Source organism: Phocoena sinus, chromosome 7 (assembly GCF_008692025.1).
Source record: "Phocoena sinus isolate mPhoSin1 chromosome 7, mPhoSin1.pri, whole genome shotgun sequence".
In the NCBI taxonomy this organism is placed as follows: domain Eukaryota; kingdom Metazoa; phylum Chordata; class Mammalia; order Artiodactyla; family Phocoenidae; genus Phocoena; species Phocoena sinus.
The window spans coordinates 90363355-90387191 of record NC_045769.1 but is presented as its reverse complement, the minus strand read 5'-3'; the positions used below and the strand labels follow the sequence as shown (position 1 = coordinate 90387191).

At 35.3% G+C, this 23837-nt stretch overlaps 1 protein-coding gene across 1 annotated transcript in view; it reads right to left on the bottom strand.

The window, feature by feature from the left end:
* Positions 1 to 23837, bottom strand: part of LRP1B (LDL receptor related protein 1B) — a 1461391-nt gene that overhangs the window by 334113 nt on the left and 1103441 nt on the right. Inside the window, 2 exon segments of the mRNA XM_032636635.1 lie at positions 1122 to 1326; positions 4736 to 4925. Coding sequence (XP_032492526.1) covers positions 1122 to 1326; positions 4736 to 4925 — 395 coding nt within the window.

The window sequence follows — 23837 nt, the reverse complement described above, 5'->3', positions numbered from 1 at the left end:
CAATATGCATATATATATACATTTAGTTAGTTGCCCTAAGATAAATATCTATGTTTCACTATATAATATAATGTGTGTATATATACATATTTAATATTATATATGTATGTAAGTATAGATATATATATCTATATTAGATATAATATGTAGATATATACGTACAGGTATATACTCAATTGAATTAAACAGTGTGCTTAATGGTATAAATCAGGTGTTAGCAAATATGGCCTGCTGTTTGGTTGCCTGCTTCTGTAAATAAAGTTTTATTGAAATACTGCCACAGCTATTCATACGTATTCTCTATGTTGGTTTAATACCATAAGGCACTGTAGTTGTGATAGAGAAAATATGGCTCATGAAGATGGTCCTTCCAGAAGCTCAGTGGAAGAGCTAAGAGCCTCAGGATCATTTTGTCATTCAAGCATGCACTGGTGAAGAGGGGCTGGGGTAGATTCCTCCAGTGGTGTAACAAACCAGACCTTACCCTTCTGAACCCTGAGTTTTCCCAGTTGCCAAGGGCTACCATCCTCATAAGATATGGTGAGGAACTGGACGTTCACCATTCTACAGGCCCTAAATATCTCCTGTAAATGTTCTCCAGGGGCAGCATAAAGACACTCCCATTAACATTTTATTTGGAATTCAGAGAAAAGAGACAGAGAATGAGCCTGTGAAAGGAATTCCACTCTTCTCTCTTCAAAGCTTCTGAGGTTGCTTTGAGGACCCAAACACAGACAGAGGATCATTTCATTACTTTCCAATGTTCTTTTATCCTAGGGCAGCTAACCAATTTCATTTCACATTTTAAAAAATTATAAATAACAATGAAGTTTACGCAAATCACTCTAACAATACCAATTCAATTCATAACTAGGAGAAAATCAGTTACTGTTTCTCCATAAGAGTTGGACTGTCTCCATGGTAGCAAAGGCACTTAAGAAAGTTTTCAAAATTTTATCTGCTGTTTTGTTTTTCACTGAACAGATTATTCAGTTGTATTGGTTCGAACAATTAGCTATTTTGAAATCCCTTAATATGCATATTTTAGGCACTATAAAGCATGTATTTTCCAAATGTATCATTTTTCAAATCTATAATCAAGAAATTCTCAGTTAACTTACATGTCTCTGGGATCCATCATATTCACACCTTTCAATTTTTCCTAGGCTGCCATCTGAGAAATACAGCTTCTCTGCACGGTGGTCAATGGTGAGTCCATTTGGAGTGAGTATGTCTGTACTGACCACCACTTGAGCATTTTTCCCAATCAGAGTAGATCTCATGATACTTGGATGCTGCTCATTCCAGTTGGTCCAAAACATTAAACTAATTAAAATGAAAATTGTGATAATAGATTAAAATTTTCATTAACAGTAACAACATTAGTAGAAACATGGCAATGTCAAATTATTTAAAAAGAAGCAAAATTATTTATCTCATATTCTATGACCCTTGAGGAAGTTTTAGTAATAAGGGGAAATATGTATATTATAGTTGCATATATATTTTTCTCAGTTTCTTAAATGACCTGGAAAATATTTCTGAAAAACAATTATCTTTCAAATAGTAACTTAATTAAACTGAATCAGTTTGATGCATAGTAAAGATTTATTTTAATCAGGGACAAAAATAGTTATTTTAAATTTGCTATGAACTGCAAATATACTCTAACTTATTATTATAATGCTTCAGCAGATCCTGCGTTGTTATCATTTTGGACATCGTTCTTAACCTAACAATATTTCTCTCCTTCAGTTGGTGAAAATCAGAATCTCTCTCTCCCTCTAGGTTTGCTTTTTAAATTCTGCATTCTTCTCTGTTTATATTTTAGAGCAATTACTAAACTCCTATATTTATTTAATGTCTTTTTTCCCTCCTCTGTTTATCAGTGTGATTTTTCTATAAATTACAGTGCTGTTTCTAGAATTCCAGGGGTCACTCTCAAATCCTTAAACATAGTATCTGTTACTTACAGATTTTCTAGAATATTTTAAATCAGTGTTTGTCAAACTATTCTTTGAAGAAGGCCTAGGAGTCTATGGAAGCCTTTAAAGGTCACTGGAAGAGCGGAGAGGCTATAGGGTTCCAGTCTCCAAGGCCTGCTTTTACTGAAACAGCTCTTCTTTCTCCCCCTTTATATTTAGGAGTAACCCTAAGAGTTTACTTGAAGATCAGTTTTTGAACTGAAGAAAAGAAGAAAAGAATGGAGAGAGGGAGGGAGGGAGGAAGGGGAGAAGGAAGGAAAAAGGGAGGAAGGGAGAGAGGAAAGAAAGAAAGGAAGAAGGGAATGAGGGAGGCTGACAGGCAGGCTGCTATATATTTTGAAAAAATATGTTTAATAAACACAGAGAAATATTTCATATTTACAACAAGATTGCATATATCATTCCTATGTAAAGACAATGTAGGATTATAGCCAACATAATTATTCAATATATGTTTTTTAAGTATTATGCAAAAACTTATTACTAGACAATACTCAACTTCACACACACACAAAAAAACCTTTCTACTTGCTAATTTAAAAAAATAACCCCACCAATTAGGGAAAGCTGGGTCATCTATGCTCTTTATTAAAATACTTCATAGCATTTTAATCTATTCTATGGAACATAAAAGTGTTCTCAGTGAGAAAGTGTCAAAACAGTTTGTCCTATGAATTAGTAAATTTGCCAAAAAAAAAATAAATGGCATTCCACTTTCTTAAATCATGCAGTAGTTTTAACCACATCTTGTAACTTTTAAAATGAAAAGTTTAGTTTAAAAAGTTATTCAGGGCTTCCCTGGTGGCGCAGCGGTTGAGAGTCCGCCTGCCGATGCAGGGGACACGGGTTCGTGCCCCAGTCCGGGAAGATCCCACATGCCACGGAGCGGCTGGGCCCGTGAGCCATGGCCGCTGAGCCTGCGGGTCCGGAGCCTGCGCTCCGCAACGGGAGAGGCCACAACAGTGAGAGGCCCGCGTACCGCAAAAAAAAAAAAAGTTATCCAAATAATATGAGGTATTAAATACACAATTTATTTGCAATATTTTTCTAGATTGTGGGCTTTAGAATTACAGAATTTCCAAGGTATTAGTACTTCTTTAGTTTCGCCCTTTCACATATAAGAAAACAGAGGCCAGAGAGCTTGAATATTAGTTATAGTTACAGAGCCAAGTTTTGAACTCAAGTAGTCTTTCATCTAGAAATTGATTTGATTTTAAAATTTCTGTTAATCAACATATGAAAGTGATTTGAAGGTGTCATTAATATGTTTAAGGATAAAAATATTTTTATACTTTAATTACATATAATTTTCCAATTAAAATACTTTAGTGTGTTTAAATCTAATTTACAGTTCACCATATATAAGGTGAAAGTGTAATTTTAGCCTATGTAACTGATAATTATAGGATAAAGCACTTATCAATTAAAATTAATCATGTATAATATCATCGGTGATCTCCCTCATGTTTACCTGAAAATTGTCTTATAAATTCCTTTGATCAACTTTAGGATATTTATTATTGTCCTAATACTCTCCTGGTGGATCAGTGTAGCTGACTCAACAACAAGCCCTAGTGATAGGGCAGTGGTGTGAGCAGAACTAGCTCTGCCCAGGCATCTAGAGACCTGTGTCCACCTGAACTAAGTAACCAAATCTGTGTGAGGAGTCAACCTTCTCTTCACCTGCATCTCTCAAACTTTAGAGTCTTAATTTATAAGTTCAATATGTTTAATTAAGTAAAGTAAGTCAATTCTCATCTCTAGTTCTATAAGAGTATCCAGATTGAGTTATTCTCACACTGAGTAATTCATGTGCTCTTTTCTTCTCTCAAGTGATCAGGGTTAGTGTTTATCAGTCATTGTTTTTTATTCTTCCATTTTTCTTCAACATATCTAAAATAAGTTCTTCTATTTCTGCTCAGTGAAACCAGATTGGTCTAATTTCTGTGTCCTTGTTTCGTTTAAGAGTAAAAGCACTTTCTAGTAGTTAACAAATATTCCTACCATATTGCATAAGAGTGAAACTCCATAGACATATTTGTTTTCTACTTAACCTGAGCTTCATTCTTCGGTTTTCATATAATTGTGTTCTTTATAGCATCCCCCGAAACATAACTTTTTTCTAATTTGTTTTATTTTTTATACATTTTATACTATAGCCTGAACATTTTTTCTTGCCATGAATTCTTCATAAGTATTATTATAAATACCTGCACAATATATCATCAAACCGATGTGGACCATGTAGACTATTGTCAAGTATCTAATGTTGAAATTATAGCTGCACACAAAGATCTATTGCTGTTATTTATTTCCTCTGTATTTCAATTGGACAGATCCCCAATTGTTAAAATTACTTAATTGAATTACAGAAACACCTTTTAGGTTTCAATACTTGTCAATAGTGTTATTTTTGTTTCAAATTTATGATTTCAATCAGTGATGCATTAATGTCTTTTACATATATGAACAATGTCTATTCAATCACAGTATTGTCTCTACTTTCCCTTTCATCCTTTAATTTTGCTTTTACTGAATCTCTCATGGAGGTGATGCCTGGCATTTAAAGAGTTCAGATTTCAATTATCCACATTTGTAATAAAAAACAGTCTTATAAAAAACAGTTTTATGAATTGTGAAAAGAGAACTTCAAAGGAAATCTGTATTTTTAATGCTAATTCTCTTTAAAATTAATATAACTTTGATAGTCTTTGACTTATAATTATAATGAAGAAATACAAATTTCTTACTTTTGGCATTCATCTAGGGCTAGCACATGAGGATGGTCATCCTCTGACATGGCAATGACAGCTTCCCTATCAAATGCTCCAGGCCGAGTCTGGTCCACTGTGTGCCTGGTGATAGATGAGGTAGTGGAGCTGGTCCAGTACAGTGTATCCCAGGCTCTGTGATAGGCAAGTCCTTCAACAGAACCCACATCTGATAGGGGAAAGAAAAGAAAAAATTTATACTTTTATCTACAAAAGACTTGGCTTCTGAACAGAAAAAGCAAAAATATAATAATTATGATGCCTATATAATGCTACATAATGCCTACAATGACAGCTGATTACACACTGTAAAACTGAGCTGTGAACTGCTCATGGAGAATTTATACAAAAACATGCATTAAAGACTGAATATTCTTATCCAAAAAAACCTTAATTAATTGCCTTTTATTTAGGAAAATGGTGGCTCTCTTTTATTTTCATATTTTAGTAATTAATTTTCAAAAAGTATCCAGTGTACAAGAATTTAGCGATGCTTTTGAAAATCATATGTCAGAGATACCATTTAAGTACAATCATAATGAGTTTTATCTTGATACTATATCTAGAGACATCAAGGAAAAACAAACACATCAAAAACTACAACAAAGTATCAAAAAGCTAAAATACAACTCTACACTTGCAACTATCAAACCATGGTAGAGAATGTTTTAATAAGTTAATGCAATGAATTTTTTTTATTCTATTCGACTAATGTGATACAAAAACAAAAGAAAATAAAATTAATTGTGAGCTAAGGCATGCTTTAATGTTGACAGAAAAAGATAAATGGTAGTACACATAGTCTAATACATAAAAGTGACAATATGAAAAACAAAAGTAATTCTTTCTTTTTTTTTTTTTTACATCTTTATTGGAGTATAATTGCTTTACAATGGTGTGTTAGTTTCTGCTTTATAACAAAGTGAACCAGTTATACATATACATATGTCCCCATATCTCTTCCCTCTTGCATCTCCCTCCCTCCCACCCTCCCTATCCCACCCCTCCAGGCGGTTACAAAGCACGGAGCTGATCTCCCTGTGCTATGCGGCTGCTTCCCACTAGCTATCTACCTTATGTTTGGTAGTGTGTATATGTCCATGCCTCTCTCTCGCTTTGTCACAGCTTACCCTTCCCCCTCCCCATATCCTCAAGTCTATTCTCTAGTAGGTCTGTGTCTTTATTTCCTGTCTTACCCTAGGTTCTTCATGACATTTTTAAAAATTGTGTTTCCAATCACTAGGATAACATAAGTGACTGGTTTATTTTTCATAGAGGTGCTTTGAGCACATCTTTAAGTATAACAAAATTATTATAGTTTTTCCTTCATATTGTCTGTTTCTCTCAGAGTTAGTACTCTTAGCATATTTAATTTAAGAAAGAATATATATATATAAAACTTTGACAGTCATCCTGAGAAATTAACATTATAACAGGCAGAGTCTTTCTATTGCTTTTCTCTTAAGGAATCTCAAAAGAATTATTAAGCTTTTCTGAAAACAGGTAGATGAAAAGAGCTGTTTTCAGGTTTGAGATGGGTAAATGTTTACTTTGGTGGTCAGTAAGATTTAGTGGGAGAGCAAAACAATATTAAAACTTTTTGAACTACATTTCTTGAATGTTATTAAAAATTTGTCCTTTTGTTCTTTTTCTACATGCAACAGAGGAAAATCCACTAATAATAAAATTAATATCTGCCATTTATTGGACCCTGTCTTTCTGCTAGGAATTGTGTAATTGGTTTGCATACATCACTTTATGTGTAAATCTACTCTGTGAAGTTAGTTTTATTGTTCCTCTTTCCTAAGAAGAAAACTGAAACCTATGGTCACAGAACTAATAGTATTGAAGCAAGATTTTTAACACAGGTCCATGTGCTTCCGTAAGCCTACATTCTTCAGCACCATTATTTAGAGATGGATTTATAGCAGCTATTGCTTATTCTCAATGTACATCAAGCTGGAACCAAACAAATGATTCATTAGATTCAACTTGTCTGACTCTGGGTGAATTGTATCACTAGTAATTTACCATGAATAACCTCTCACACAGTCAACAAAACTACTTATAAGAAATTAATGTGGGTGATTAGTATGGAAACCTAGGCCAGAGATAATGGAAGAAAACATTATAAAACACAATCATAATAAAATCCATTAAGCTTTGCTTATATGAATCATATGGTATTCCTATTTGAGGTGAGTAGGTGGGAGGTTGATAATGGTCAAAAGTATTTCAATTATTAATTAATAAATCATCTATTCCACTGTATTTTTAGCACTTTCATATCATTTCAGAAATGAAGCCAACTCTATTTGTATTATAAGCAGCATTCCACTCTTTCATCATCCACAAATAGAATGAGAAATGGCATGGCTCTGAAAAAATCCAAGCAAATCAAAATTATTAATCCACCCTCATTTTGTATCTTCCCCTTCCACTGACTTTGACAGATCTTCTTCATGGCTACTTTTTCCTGCCAAATCAGGAAGAAACCACTTGGTATTACCATTGAGATGAAGCAGATGCTTCTCTTCTATGGCTGACACAGTTCCAAGGTTACTAGAGTACATAATACATCTCACTGTCCAGGTATAATCTCTTTTGTTTTATTTTTTTGTAATAGATGACAACCTGACAGTACACTTAATCGTAATCTGGTGCTACATTTTAAAATATTTATCTCTTAAAAAGATATTTAGGGGACTTCCCTGGTGGCGCAGTGGTTAAGAATCCGCCTGCCAATGCAGGAGACATGGGTTTGATCGATCCCTAGTCTGGGAAGATCCCACATGCCATGGAGCAAGTAAGCCCATGTGCCACAACTACTGAGCCTGTGATCTAGAGCCTGCGAGCCACAGCTACTGAACCTGTTTACTGCAACTACTGAAGCCTGCGTGCCTAGGGCCCATGCTCCGCAACAAGAGAAGCCACCCCAATGAGAAGCCCGTGCACCGCAACGAAGAGTAGCCCCTGCTCGCTACAACTAGAGAAAGCCCGCATGCAGCAATAAAAACCCAACACAGCCAAAAACAAATATAAATAAACTAATTAATTTTAAAAAAGGTATTCAACTCCCTATAAAAATTATATTTGTCATTAGCAAATGGCCAATTAAAACATAAATGACACACCATTATATATAAAATAGATAACCACAAAGACCTACTGTATAACACAGGGAACTATACTCAATATTTTGTAATAATGTATAAGGGAAGAAAATCTGAAAAGGACTATATACATATATTTTTTAAAATAATGAAAATATTAAATTTTTAAATCATGAGAATATTTTAGTTGAGATAACATAAAGACATTAATGTCTATTTTATGATAGATATTCCTTCATATTATCTGTTTTTCTCTGAGTTAGTACTCTTAGCATATTTAATTTAAGAAAGAATATATATATATCACTTTGGCAGGCATACTAAGAAATTAACATTATAACAGGCATCATGTGATACGTGTGTGTGTGTGTGTGTGTGTGTGTGTGTGTGTGCGTGCATGAACACTAAAGTTCCTGAATCAGTTGAACAGGTAAAATAAGTACTTTGAGTCACTGGTCCTGGCAGATAATTACGTAGTCTGAAAACTAAAGTAAAATGCCTATTTATTCCATCAACCAGTCCTGAAATATTGAACAGAGTAAATTAATACAGAGTTAACTCAAGGATGTAGAATACAGCGTTGGACCTCAAGGATATAGAATAGGCATAAGTCAGAAAATAACTATTATGGTGCTATTTTGGCAGGTAGCCAAGGACTTCATAGAGAAAACACCTTCATCTCACCACTGAAGAAGAGAAAACAGCTCCTTCCTGCCTGTGCAGTGTTGTAAAGGCAGGATAAGAGTCTACAAAATGGGAAAGCCAGTGAAGTATTCTTGGGAGGGAGCCACATGTACAAAACATTGCCAATCATCTGGCTGGAATAACCGTCACAGATAAATCCTATCACAAAGTTAACAGGAAATAATATTTATCCCAAGGACATGCTACAACTGTAATGGCCTCCCTGTTGAAAGTATAATATTCTCTTATTCACTGGCTTATTTTCTAAAGCCAAAGAATATCAGAAAGTTTGTTGCTGGAAATTATGTCAGTAGTATGAAGCATCTCAATCTTGTCTGGAGGATCTCAAGACACAGAGAAGCAGGCTCAGTTTACAACCCAGGGACAGAACTTAAAAAGTTTCTGGACACGACATTCCACATATATCTTACTATATAGTTTCCAGAGAAACAAGATTCTGGGTCCAGTTCACATTCCAGACCTGATGTTGAACTCTAGAGAGTACACATAGCCTTGTTTTACTTTAAGCCTAACAAAATATTACTTAAATTTTGCCTAAACTCACCTTTTTCTAAAAATCCTCTTATAATTACTTTTCCTTCTCTTTTGGGATAGGGGTGAGATAACCTACAGCTCTTCTGGTGTACAGTTTCCCTCATTACAATGAACCAATATTTGATATGGCTAATCTACAGGTTTACTTGACAAAATCGAAAAGACTTTCATCATAAAAATACTCAACAGACTAGGAATAGAAGTGAGTTTCCTCAAATTGATAAAATCAACCTATTAAAACAAACAAACAAAAAAAAAAACAAAAAAGGCTTATACCTTACTTAGCCATGAAAAAAAATGAAAGTTTTCTCCCTAAGACTAGGAACAAGATAAGACAGTCTACTCTTGCCTCTCTATTCAGCATTGTACTGGAAATTCACTCAGGGTAATTGGGAAAATTTTTTAAATAAAAAAAAAATAAAGAAAGGAAGGAAGGAATATCATCCTTCCAATCTGGAATATCATTCCAGATTGGAAAACAAGTAAAACCATCTCTTTTTGCAGATGATATACCTTTAGATATACAAAATCTTAAGCAATTCAGTAGAAAATTATTCGAATTATAAAAACAGTCAACCAGGTTGCAGGGTACAAAGCAACATACAAAATACAGTTGTATTTTTTATACAGTAGCAATAAACAATCAAAAAATGAAATTCAGAAGACAATTCCATTTATAACAGCATTTAAAAGAGTAGAAAATATGACAGGCAAATAAAATTAGAAATAACTTTAGCAAAAGAATTATAATCTTAAAACTTCTACATGAAAAACTACAAAACATCATTGAAAGAAACTAAAGACAAAAAATGGAAAAGTAACTTATGTTAATGACTGGAAGACAATGTTATTAAGATGGCAATAGTTTCCAAATAGATCTACAGATTCAATGTAATTCCTATCAAAATCCCAGATGGCTTTTTCCCAGAAATCAACAAACTGATCCTAAAATGCACATGAAAATCCAAGGGACTTAAAATAGCCAAAACAATCTTTAAAAAGAAAAACAAACTTAAAGGAGTCAAACTTTCTGATTTTAAAGTTACTACAAAGGTACAGTAGTCAAGATAGTGTGGTACTCCCGTAAGGATAGACATATAGATCAGTGAAACAGAATCAATAGTCCAGAAATAAAGCCTTATTTTTATGGTAAATTGAGTTTTGAAAAAGGTATCAGAAAAATTCAATGGTGAAAAAATAATCTCTTCAACAAATGGTTTACAATGACTATATATACACATTCAAAAAAATAATGTCCTCATACCATACACACACATCCATTCAAAATGTATCTTAGACCTAAATGTAGAAGGTAAGCTACAAAACTCTTAGAATAAAATAGAGGAATACATCTTCATAAATGTGGGTTAGGCAAAGCCTTCTCAGACATGACACCAAATGCATAAATGACAAATGAAATATAGATAAGCTGGACTTCATCAAAATTAAAAACTTGTGTACTTCAAAAGACACCACCAAGAAAGTAAAAAGTCAACCCCCAGAATGGGAGAAAATATTTGCAAATTATTTATGTGATAATGGTCTTGTGTCCAGAATATACAAAGAATTCTCATAATTCAATAATAAATTAACAACACAATGGAAAAAATGAGCAAATAATTTGAACAGATATTTCTCCAATGAAGGTATACAAATGACTGATAAGGACATGAAAAATGCTCAACATTATAAGCCATCAAAGAAACACAAATCAAAATCATACTTCAGATCCACTATGATGACTGTAATCAAAAAAGATAAGTTTTGACAAAGAAGTGGAGAAATTGGAACCCTCATACATTGCTGGTGGGAATGCAATATAGTACAGCTGCTTTGGAAAACAGTCTGGCAGTTTTCAAAAATTTAAACATATAGTTATTACATGACCTAGCAATTCCACTGTTACATCTATCCAAGAAAAATGAAAACATATATCCACATGCACACAAATGTTCACTGCAGCTTTGTTCATAATAGCCAAAGGCAGAAACAGCCCAAATGTCAACTGATAGATACAAGTGATTAACTAGATGGGTTATTTTTACTTTTCTAACTATTGAACTGGTGAATGGATTGCAAGAGATTTCTATGCAGATTGCCTACTATAAATTAGACTTGCCACCCCTTTGTCTGGAGACTTCAGTCATTTTCAGGGTTTTTTTTAACCCACATTAATTTGTATTAATTAAATTGTATTAATTATTAATTCAATAAAATGATTATCTAAAAGATCTTTTAGATATAGGCTTTTAAAAAATCTCCTCAGGGCTTCCCTGGTGGCGCAGTGGTTGAGAGTCCGCCTGCCGATGCAGGGGACGCGGGTTCGTGCCCCAGTCCGGGAAGATCCCACATGCCGCGGAGTGGCTGGCCCGTGACCCATGGCTGCTGAGCCTGCGCGTCCGGAGCCTGTGCTCCGCAACGGGAGAGGCCACAGCAGTGAGAGGCCCGCATAGCGCCAAAAAAAAAAAAAAAAAAAAAAAAAAAAAAAAAAATCTCAGATTATTTAAGGTCATTAACAAATCACACACTGAGACTGACATGTACCAGTAAAGGGTACTGGCCAATGTCTGACCTGAACAAATGACATCCATTCAGATTGACCCAGTACAGACTGCCAAATATGTGGAATGTCAGCCCTGATCAACCCTAATTACAGAAATAGCTTTTACCTGTAGACTCTAACCTAAATTTTTATGTTCTTAAATCCTTTAACTGTTAAAAAGCACATTTTTTATAGTCTAATTTACTAAAAACTGAACAAATATCTACATTACAGTCTAAAAATTTAAACAACGAACAGTTCTACTGGAAAAAACGTTTTTTTGGTAATTAACCACCCAAACAATAGAGAATCTGCTGAGAATTATTAGGAGTTCAGTAAGATGGCAGGCAATAAATAAACAAACCAAAACCCATAGTTCTATTATGTGCCAAGTAACTAGCTAGATATATAATGGAAAGAAGACAATCCAAGTAGCCACTAATGATGTGGGTTCCAGTGAATGAACACGTTAGGGAACCATGGACCAAAACCACCTGCCCTGGCCAGACACAATAATAACTGCTTGCATGAGTTACCTCACAACAGGAGGTCCTGATAAGGAACTCGGAACTAACAAGCTACCACTAACCAGAAGAATTTGGGAGGGGCCAAAAGGAAGGAGGAGACACCAGCCATAATCTGTCCCGCCAACCTCTCAGAAACCTTCACACTGGAATCCACCTTGGCTGAGAGATGTGAGGGCCACCAGAAAGGACTGAATCAGATCAAATATGGGTATAAGCAAGATGATTGGCCAGAGACAACCTGGAAACTAACCCCATTACCATAAAACCTGAGACTGTGAGCCATGTGGCAGGGCAGGTCTCCTGGGTTCCCTTACCCTGCTGCTCTCCGCCACGGTGCTCCTTCCCAATAAAGTATTTTGCTTTGTCAGCATGTGTGTCTCCTTGGACAATTCATTTCCAAGTGTTAAAAAAGAGCCCACTAGGGCTTCCCTGGTGACGCAGTAGTTGAGAGTCCGCCTTCTGATGCAGGGGACACGGGTTCGTGCCCCGGTCTGGGAAGATCTCACATGCCGCGGAGCGGCTGCGCTCATGATCCATGGTTGCTGAGCCTACGCGTCCGGAGCCTGTGCTCCGCAACGGGAGAGGCCACAACAGTGAGAGGCCCGCGTACCGCAAAAAAAAAAGAAGAGCCCACTCTTGGGCCCTGGAAGGGGTCCCCTTCCTGCAACAAACATATCTATAAAACTGCATCACCCTTCACCATCTGAATTCAACTCTTCTTGTGCCCAAAGTATTGCAATAAAGCTACCTTTCATGAATGTGGATCCCTTAACTTCAGGTCCTCAGCCCTCTAACAAGAGGAAACCCAACCTCTCTGGAAGACTTTTTATTTTTGCAATCTATCTCTAACAAAGACAGGCTTTTACTATCATCCCAAAGGTTAATTCCCTAGAACTAGAGTATCTCAAATATTTCCATGTTAAAAGAGAGTCTTAGTTTTACACTGCATAACAAAAGAGGCCTATTTACTCTCATTCCCAGAACAAAGTAACAATTTGCCCTAAGGGAGTATGGAAGCAAATGGAAACGACTTGAAGCTGTTAAGTAACAGAGTATTTTTTTTTCTTAATCTTACTCTTTGTGTTTTGGGCTTTTTTTCCAGATTTAGAAACATTCAAAGTCTGAATATCAACCTGAACTCCTGACTCAGCTGAAAATTATATTGACTCAAACAGGTCTCAACAAATGCCTCTATCTTGTGTCATCACTAATGTAAGCCAAGACATATAAGAGATGAAAAAATTGAGCATATGTGTAATTATAGTTGTGTCATTTTGTCACCAAGGCTATTGCCCCAGAATCATACCCCTGCCCCTCCCTCAAATGGAAACCAATTGCTCTTATCTAAGTTCCAGGGGGAAGCTGCAAAGAGAAAAACAAGAACCGATTATAACCAGCTAAGCCCCAAATGGTGGAAGATTTCATTTCCAGTAGACCTTGAGCCTCATTATATGGTCACTGTAATACATTAGCATGCTAAATGACACACCCACTAGCATCGTGACAGTTGACAGTTGCCATGACAATAACAGGAAAAGCTCAAACAAGGAGTGAAAAGGAGTGTTGCCTCTGTTCCTGTACAAACCACACCCCTGTTCTCAGATAAGTCATGAATATTCCTCCCTCTCTTTCCAAATCCCTCTCTTTTACGTCGACCCTCCTATGTATATGGTGTCTCAGCCCAAACTGAATTGAGAAGTTGATGTGCAAACTAAGTTCTCAATTCTCCATTCTCTACCACTGAATAAAAATTATGCTGTTCCAGTCTCAGCATCGGTTTTGTGATTGGCTGTGCAAATCCGAGCGGAAAAAGAATCTCTCCAACAGAGACAAATGGACTTGGCCTCAGCTAGGACCCTGGCACGGGTTCAGGCAACCAGTTCAGTAACAAATTCTTCAGGAGTAATTGGAGATAAGCACTGACTCAACCTAAATGAAGCCAACATTGGTATGCCAAAGGCTCCCAGGGAAGGACAAAGACCCTATGGTTTCTAAAATCCTCAGTTATATCATACTTCATCCTCCAGGGCAAGGTGAGGAGATCTGATATGTACAGACTTTCTTTGAGAAATATAATTGCAAGGTGACTTGGAACTCATCCTCATTTCCTTTGTGAGAAAGTAAGTCATCAGGCCAAAATCATAAACCAGAACATTCTTGAGAAAGAGGTGTATCTGCCCATCCTCAGGGGTCTGGATAAGATCCATCATTTCCCTTAATGAATTCATATTCTGTAAAACAATCTCAACTTATAAACAATTCACTTATAAACATTTAGCATAGACAATAATTTCTTCATATGATATGAGAGAAATTAGGAAAGTTTTCTTACCCATACTAAGACCCTGGTAAACTTTCAAGTTTCTCTAAGTCCATTACTAGATATGTGTTCCCTTGGTTTAAAGCCTTTTCCAGGTGTTCTTGCTTTAAATACGCTTCAGAGGATAACTTCCTAAGTTAGTAATGATTAATGCTTTACAATGTATTATATTTTATTATTTTTAATGGGCCATAAAATGTAGACTTCCTTATGTAGAAAAAAGATGATAACTTCAAAAATACAGTCTGGAAAGAAGCATAGAAATGAGGGCTTTGGTAATCTAGAAATAGTACAAGTACAGTTGACCTTTGAACAACAGGGGTTTGAACTGTGCAAGTCCATTTACACCCAGATTTTCTTCACTATGTATTACAGTAATACACAACCTGTGGTTGGTTGAATCTGTGTATGAACCACCTATATGAAGGAGAGAATGTAAAGTTATATGCATATTTTTGGCTACTCAGAGTGTTGGTACCACAACCCCCATGTTGTTTGACGGCCATCTGTATAGGAGGATTCTTAACAGAAATGCAGTACTATACCCAGTTTACCAGCTATTCTTTGGTGATAAATTAGTAATTTCAACAAAAAGTATTTAATGTACATTTGTTGATTGTATGTGTTTACGTAAGTAATAAATATGGTGCATACAATTAATTGGACAGAACACACACACACACACACACATACACACGTTGCTTTTGATGATTTTATGATTCCCATTCCAGAATGGACAACAGCCCTGTAAACTGAATTCAGTCAAGAGCAGTTACAATGTTGTTGACTTCTGCACCAGAAATGTAACGTTTTATCCAGCCATTAATGTATGCATTTCCTCCTTCTTCTCTTCCCCTTCTTCTTCCCCCTTTCCTCCTCCTTTCTTCCTCTCCTTCTCCTCTTTTTCTTTCCTTCTTTTAATTTCCCCTTCCTTCTTCAGATATCTGGTCTAGCATATCTGATAGCCTTTTTTTTTTCCTACATCCCATTGTTTGGTTCTGATTCACAGTTTCACTTGCTCCTTCAGTATTCTCCCATGTCCTACAACCATTATCTCTTGTCTGATTCTGCCTTCTACCTAACACACACACAAACACATATATTATAATAACCCTTTAATTTGTGGATGTCAGACCTTAATATCACTCTGACTTGAATACATGTCACCCTTTCTATGTCATTCTGATTCACAGCATAATTACCTGCATTAGCTTTATCTCTCCCTCTAATTGATGGACTTCTATGGAGTGGAGAAAATATTATTCCAGCCATCCATTTGTTCTTCTGCAAGTTCTTGGCATTTTGAAGCTACTGTATCAGCTGATTGGGCTTAAACTTACGAGATTCAGTACAAGCTAACATTTCATATTCTGTTGTCAAATTTGTTCCTTTACAATCATATATAAATAATGATCTAATATCAATGTATTTAAGCTACATACAAATAATTAAAATCGAGTAATTTTTTTTCTAAATCACTACAATGCTTAGAACAAATAAGTGTAAGTAACAAACTAGTTTTGTTTTTAATAGCTTTAGATAATCAAAAACAATAGTAAATTATCTTGATTTTTAGATACCAAGGCTCTTGTCCTTTTAAAAGGATTTTGTATATATAACAGCTTGCCTCTTTCAGAAAAGCTGAAGTCATTTTTTTGGAGTATTGAACAACTAAGCAAAAATATAAAGCAACATGTGTATTTGAGGGAATAGCTTTTCAATATTAATTAGAGGATGAAATTCTTCACAGAATAATATAAATCTGCATAGTAATTTGACTTTAGATTTTAGAGCTATTGTTATCAGGAATCCAAGAAAAAGTAATGAGATTAACAGATTAATTAAGAGACTAATCTTTCAAAAATATTTAAGCATTATAACTGTACATTGCATGAAGATATTAACTATTTAAGAGTATAAATTATAGTATCAAGTGGATAAATTTAAGGGATCAATGTCATAATAATCCTCTTGTTTCATATATATATATTACTTATGGGTCACTCCATTTTTAATATTTTAAATATACTATTTATTCTTTGATAAAAACACAAAGTTAGATGGAAAAAATAAAACTGTGGAATCAATTAAATTATTTGCAATATTTCCAGAGCAGTTAATATTAGCATTCATTCAGAAACATATCCTTTAGCTTCCCACCAAACCTACAAATCTATCTCAATTGTATCTCACTCCCTCCTGTTGAGAAGTGTCTGTCTCCCTATAGAGAGGAAATCCACTACTTGTGCTCTGGATTATGCTGTCTTCTCTCTCTCCTTCTCAAGGATGTTGGTCATTTTGTTTTCTCTGCTCTTTCCTACAACATAAAGGCCTCCGTTTTATTGAATCATCTGACTTCTATTATAACAACTACACTGAAACTACTCTTTTCAAGATAACCCGCAATTTCTCTACTGTTAAATCCAATGCACATTTTCTTCATCTTATCAAGTTACTTAGCAGATATTCACTGTCTTCCTTCCTCTTGAAACCTTTTCAAAAGTTGTTTTGTTTGTGTTTTTTGGCATGCTCTCTCCTGTTTTTCTCATATCTCACTGCTATCTCCTTTCCAGTATCTTTGTTAGCAACCCCTCTGACCAACATCTAAATGTAGGCATTATCTAAGATCCTCTTCTCTTTCTTTTCTACTCTCTGTTATCTCATTTATTCCCATGGAATTAAATACCATCTACATGCTTATATATTTCTTTTCCTTTGCCCTTTGTTTATTTCATAATCTACTAGAATGTTGTTTGTTATTTGTATTCTTTTTGTCTGTCACCCCACTATAATGCACAGAAAAAGCAACTGAAATTATTTGTGGAATAAATACATGAATTTCTGCTACATTAATACACTGAAGGCAGTATCTGTATATTTATGCTTTAATTTTTATATGCCTAATTGTTAATTTATTTTATAAGACCCAGAATATTGGAGAAGCATATAGGATAATAATTAGCACAAACTCTGGGTTCAGATAATGGCTTTGCACTATCACTTTACAGGCTATATGCCCTGACCATGGACAATTCATTTATCTTTTCTGTATTTTCATTTCCTCCTCTGTAATATGAGAATAATAATAGTATTAAATTAATAAGACATTGGGATGATCATATGAGTTAACATGGGTAAAGTGTTTAAAACAGTGTCTAGCACAAAGGGCTTAATATATGTTGGCAATACTATTATAATTGCATTGCTCTACACAAGGCTATAGCCAATTATGCTTAACAATGCTGATGCTTTGTTGGATAAATTATCATCCCCATTTTTCCACAAGTGTAATACTAGAAATATTAGCTATTATAGGAGTGGGTTTTCAACTCTAAGAGGCTACAATCTGCATTTGTATATATAAGTCTCTCTTTATTAAAGAAGTTTAGCTCTAGTTTATTTATTCCTCATCCCTTGGAATAAGCTTAGCTATCCAAACCACTTACTGTATCTTTGACTCTTATTATTACTGGTAGGATGATAATGTAAATATTTGATAACTTCATAGGTGGAAAAGTGATGGGACTATTAGAAAATTTAAATACTAGAAAATATTAAATTTTGATAACAATGTGAAAGAGACAAGGACAGAGATCTGTAAGGAAGAAAGTAAAGACATAAATAGAGGTGATTTTGTTTTTCAAATGGGCAATTAATGAAGCAGGAAAATAAAGAAAGGCCATTTCAGATGACGAGGATCAGAGAGAGAGAGAGAGAGAAAGCCTCAATTCTTTATGGCCAGGTTTTGCAAAGAAAAAGGATGGAAATTCGTATTAGAACTAGAAAGGAACTTAAGAGATGGATAGAAACATTTGATCTCTAGGAAATAACAGTGTTTTGACATTCAACTCAATATGACGAGGTATTAGAAAATTTATTTAAGTAAATGAATATTATCCTCTGATCTTTTAAAACACGTGCTATATTCAGAATTTTATGTTTGTTCCACACATATAATAAATTCATTACATAAAAACACTATATATTATACGTGCACACAATATTAAAATACCGTAATGTAAGAAAAAAACACTTGGCCTGCCAACTAAAAATATCAGTAAGAAAAATAAAGTCTCACCTTATAAGTTATTCCCACTGAAATGTGGTTTAAGTAATTAAAAAATTAAAATTAAATTAAAATTAAAAATGTTTAAATGGAGTGGAAGGTATATAATCATAAACACACTTATCTAATATTTAAAGCAAAATAAAAAATGTTAAATTCCCTGCAAATACCCCAATAGCAAATAATTATAATAAAGGGAATTATTTATTGAGTACTTACTGTGTGCTCAGCCCTGTAAAGAAGGAATACACAAAAAGGGGGACCCTAGAATCTACTAGAAGAAAATACCCTTTTTTAACACTAACATGCTATTAAGTGCTAAATTATTTTGTATAGATTTTTAAGTATAAAAATTCAGAGAGTTACATGTGCTTTTTTGAATAAGCTTACATCACCACATGTACCACATTCACTTCAGTTACACAGGCATTCATGTTAAAATATCTTCAATTTTCACCTACTCCCTAAAGCTAATCATTTGAGTCTATGCAATCTATTATTTTTTTAATATCTTTATTGGAGCATAATTGCTTTACAATGGTGTGTTTGTTTCTGCTATATAACAAAGTGAATCAGCTATACATATACATATATCTCCATATCCCCTCCCTCTTGCATCTTCCTCCCACCCTCCCTATCCCACCTGTCCAGGGGGACACAAAGCACTGAGCTGATCTCCCTGTGCTATGCGGCTGTTTCCCACTAGCTATTTTACATTTGGTAGTGTATATATGTCCATGCCACTCTCTCACTTCATCCCAGCTTACCCTTCCCCATCCCTGTGTCCTCAAGTCCATTCTCTACATCTGCATCTGTATTCTTGTCCTGCCCCTAGGTTCTTCAGAACCTTTTTTTTTTTTAAGATTCCATATATATATGTTAGCATACAGTATTTCTTTTTCTCTTTCTGACTTACTTCACTCTGTATGACAGACTCTAGGTCCATCCACCTCACTACAAATAACTCAATTTCGTTTCTTTTTATGGCTGAGTAATATTCCATTGTATATATGTGCCACATCTTTATCCATTCATCTGTCAATAAACACTTAGGTTGCTTCCATGTCCTGGCTATTGCAAACAGAGCTGCAATGAACATTATGGTACATGACTCTTTTTGAATTATGGTTTTCTCTGGGTATATGCCCAGTAGTGGGATTGCTCAGTCCTATGGTAGCTCTATTTTTAGTTTTTTAAGGAACCTCCATACTGTTCTCCATAGTGGCTGTATCAATTTACATTCCCACCAACAGTGCAAGAGGGTTCCCTTTTCTCCACACCCTCTCCAGCATTTACTGTTTGTAGATTTTTTGATGATGGCCGTTCTGACTGGTGTGAGGTGATACCTCATTGTAGTTTTGATTTGCATTTCTCTAATGATTAATGATGTTGAGCATTTTTTCATGTGTTTGTTGGCAATCTGTATATCTTCTTTGGAGAAATGTCTATTTAGGTCTTCTGCCCATTTTTGGATTGGGTTGTTTGTTCTTTTGATATTGAGCTGCATGAGCTGTTTGTATATTTTGGAGATTAATCCTTTGTCAGTATGCAATGTATTTTTAAAATTTCTATTTCTCACCAGCATTAGTGTCTACATTCACCTCTAAGCAAAGTATTAAACCTCTCTATTTCCTCCCTTTATCTCCATCCTTATCATTTTTAGTCACCTAAAATTATTTATCAGAACTTTGGTTTACTTATCCTCACCATTTCTCAACTGCTACAACTTTCTCTACATCAACACCAGCCCTGGGTTTCAACTTGGTTCTCATTCTCTTCCACCTGTTACCTTCTTATTTGTCAGCATTTTCATGAAAACTGAAGTTAATAATTGTTTGCACCTCCAAGTTTGAGCACAAAATCTGCCTTTCCTCATACAATTAATTACTGTACTCAGACTATGATATCTGCCCTACCAAAAACTAGACAATAGGGTCAATCACTTTAATGATGTCCTTACTACTGGTGTTAGCTTTTATGCCTTTCTGGACCTTCATCATAATTCCTCCAATGCTGTACTTCTCTTTCAGAAATGGAAGATTGTTACAGGAAAGGACAGAATCATGGGCCAAATTCATCTGGCACAACTTTAGCTTAGCCTTTTGTTCTTCCTGACACATTTCAGTGTTGCCTTGGTGATTTATATGCCACTCTTCACAGTGTCTCATTCTCTTTTATTTCTTCCCATAATTCTCTCCTTGCTTGACTTTCATGATTATATACATTCTTGTCTCTCTCCCTGTCTATTCCTATTCCCCCCACTCCTAATCCCCATTATGAGTGTTCCCCAAGGCTCTTAGTGAATATAAGACAGCTTAGCAATAGAAGCACCTGCAGGATGACCCCTGACAAAGATTGCCTCCTAGCCATGTTCCTCTGAGCCCTTTTCTGGACTAAGTCTCAATCTGGGCCTACAGAAATGACAAACTCTCAGCACAAATGAGTTCATCTACACCCTGCCCCCCACATTAGAAAATTAAACAAACACTAACCTATTTTCTAACAGCTCAAGGCAGCATCCCTAGGATGACCCTAGACCCCCTTAAAGTACCTGCATGAGAAAACTCAAAGCTGCTAAAAGAATCTACTGCTCTTTCCAGCCAACACTTGCTGATAGGTCCCTGCCCACCCTTCCTCAGAGCATTTACTAAAAAGAGCTTACAGTTGTGGATCCTTCCTCTGTCCCTTTTATTATACACATCTCCTATAATTCAAGGATCTGAAAACTCTTCCTTTGAAATGTAATCATCAGGCAGATAGGAGCTGTGTCTCCCAGTCTCCATGGGAGAACAGAATCCTAACTTTGATAACTGCCAGTTAGCAGACACAGCTAGCATAATCAAATTCACACTGACCCATCCTTTGTAATTGTTTTCTTCCCTTCCCTGTTTACCCCACTCCTTACTCTGTCATTCTCCCTTTAAATCATTCAGTCACCTCTGTACAAATCATAGTTGAGTTCAGTTCATGCTGGACCCTCTTCCTTACTGCAATAGTATAGTACTAACTAAAATCTGTCCTTACCACTTTAACTAGTGTCCGGCTTTCTTTACCTTTGCTCCCCAAATTTCTACTGCGAATTCTACATACTTCTCTCTAACTCCATTTCCAGAAGAAAACTTAGGAGATTTAGAGTGCTTCTTAACTCAACGGAGTAATCTTTTTCTTCCTAATAATATTATTTGCCCCTCAAAAGAAACCTCTTTATTATAGTTAAATAACTAGATAAACCACTTATAGGAAGTGTTGAAGAGCTGTCTTGAGTAGCATATTTGAGGTTAAAATAGATGGTCTGAATATCAGGTTTTTTGTTTTTGTTTGTTGATAATAAGACCAGAGAGAGCTGAATTGCTCAGGAAAATAAAGTAGATTTCTCAGTGCTACGTGATAGAAGAGATGATAGCTAAAGAGAGAAATTTGGGGACGGAAACACTAAGATCTTATTGGGAATTTCCTGTGTGGTGTTCAATGAGACCCCTGGTTTGCATGTTTCCATGAAATCCCCAATAAAATATCCACTTCTTATTTAGGCTTGTTCACTGGAAACCTTAGTAGGGATATGGACTCAAGGAGGATTCAGGGCAAGAGCTTAAAGCGGTGCTTGGAAATTCCAGCATGTCTGGGTTATGGTTATAGATTTAGATTATGTTCTTCTGCCATTAGATACATATTTTTTTTAAAAAAAGGATACCATATATGCACTTTTGAATGAAACTTTTCTCTAAGCAATCAAAGTAAAATAAAGTGTGTGTCATAACATCCTTCTCCTAGTCATCCAATCACCAATTCCATTTATCTTGAAAAAATGTCCTCAGAAAACTGTCTTCTCAAGATGCCTTCCTCATATTAGGCTCTTCTCTCACCTCTTCTCACTTTACAGTATTACTTTGCCTATACTTCTATTTTCATACTTATTAAGCTGGATCATAATAATGTTAAGATCTATTTCTCTAACCATGTTGCAAGCACCTTAGTGATGACTTATTTATCTGAATAAGCACTGTCTTTCTGGGATTGACCACTTAAAATACAGAAATAGGTTTTATATGTCTTAGTCACATTTGTATCTCCAGAACCTAGTGATGGTAGGTAATAAGTGTGTCTCATGTTTGCTGAATTCCCAAATAAAATGCTCAAAAATTAATTTTTAAATTAAGCATAGAGCAGTGCAGTGTGTGGGAGCTAATCTAATTTTTAATTTTAATTTTCAATTTTAGACATTCACTAAAAATAACCAAATTATTATTAAAAATCACTCATCACAAAATTAAAATGATAAATGTATTAATAATGCCATTCCCTTGGCAATATTTTCTTTACATATTATCAAAAGTCAATAATAGGCTCTCATGTTCAGACACACTGATCTATTTAAAACAAAACTTTTTTGGGGGAAGACAACATAAAACTGTGGTTTGGGACAGAATTACTTCGGAATTTGTTACTCGTACTATATATTCTTTGTTCTTATGTCTAACCTTTCTCTCCCCTGATTCTATTTTTTTTCTTTCAAATATGAATGTGGCCACTGATTGCTCACAGAACATCCTCATGGCCCCTCTATTTCCCAACTGCTTGTAATTTAGCTGTATTGATATGATTAATTCTGGCACATAACTTCTGGTGATGAATGGGAAAGATGTGTATCATTTTTAAGTTAAAGCAGAGAAGAGCAGGATAAGTTCTCTACAATTTTTCTTGCCCTGTCATGATCTTGGAAGCCACTTAACATGGTAGAGAGAATTGGAAGCAGTCTACATGGCTGAATAACTTCATGAAGGAGGGCTGCCTCGTGGAGTCCTCCAACTTGCCTCAGAGTTTGCATAAACCAGAAATAAATATAAATATGTTAAACTCTGCCCCCCGCTGAAAAAAAAGAATGTGCTACTGAAATAGACATTAAGAAAATTGTTTCCTTACCTAATCTTAAATGCTGTCATAAAAGACTTTCATGCTTCAATACGGTCAGTTTAAATAATCTCTTTGTTCAGTCTACAGTTGTTAGTCTGACAGTGTTCATTCTTTAAAAATCATTCTTTAATGCCAAAATTCCATTTCTAAATTGTAAATTCAGTCAAGGAATCAATATCTGGGACTACACAAACTGAAATCTAAGAATTTACCCTTACAATCCATTTAAAGAATGATCTGATGATGGGCTTCCCTGGTGGCACAGTGGTTGAGAGTCTGCCTGCCAATGCAGGGGACGCAGGTTCGGGACGCGGGTTCATGTCCCGGTCCAGGAAGATCCCACATGCCGCAGAGCGGCTGGGC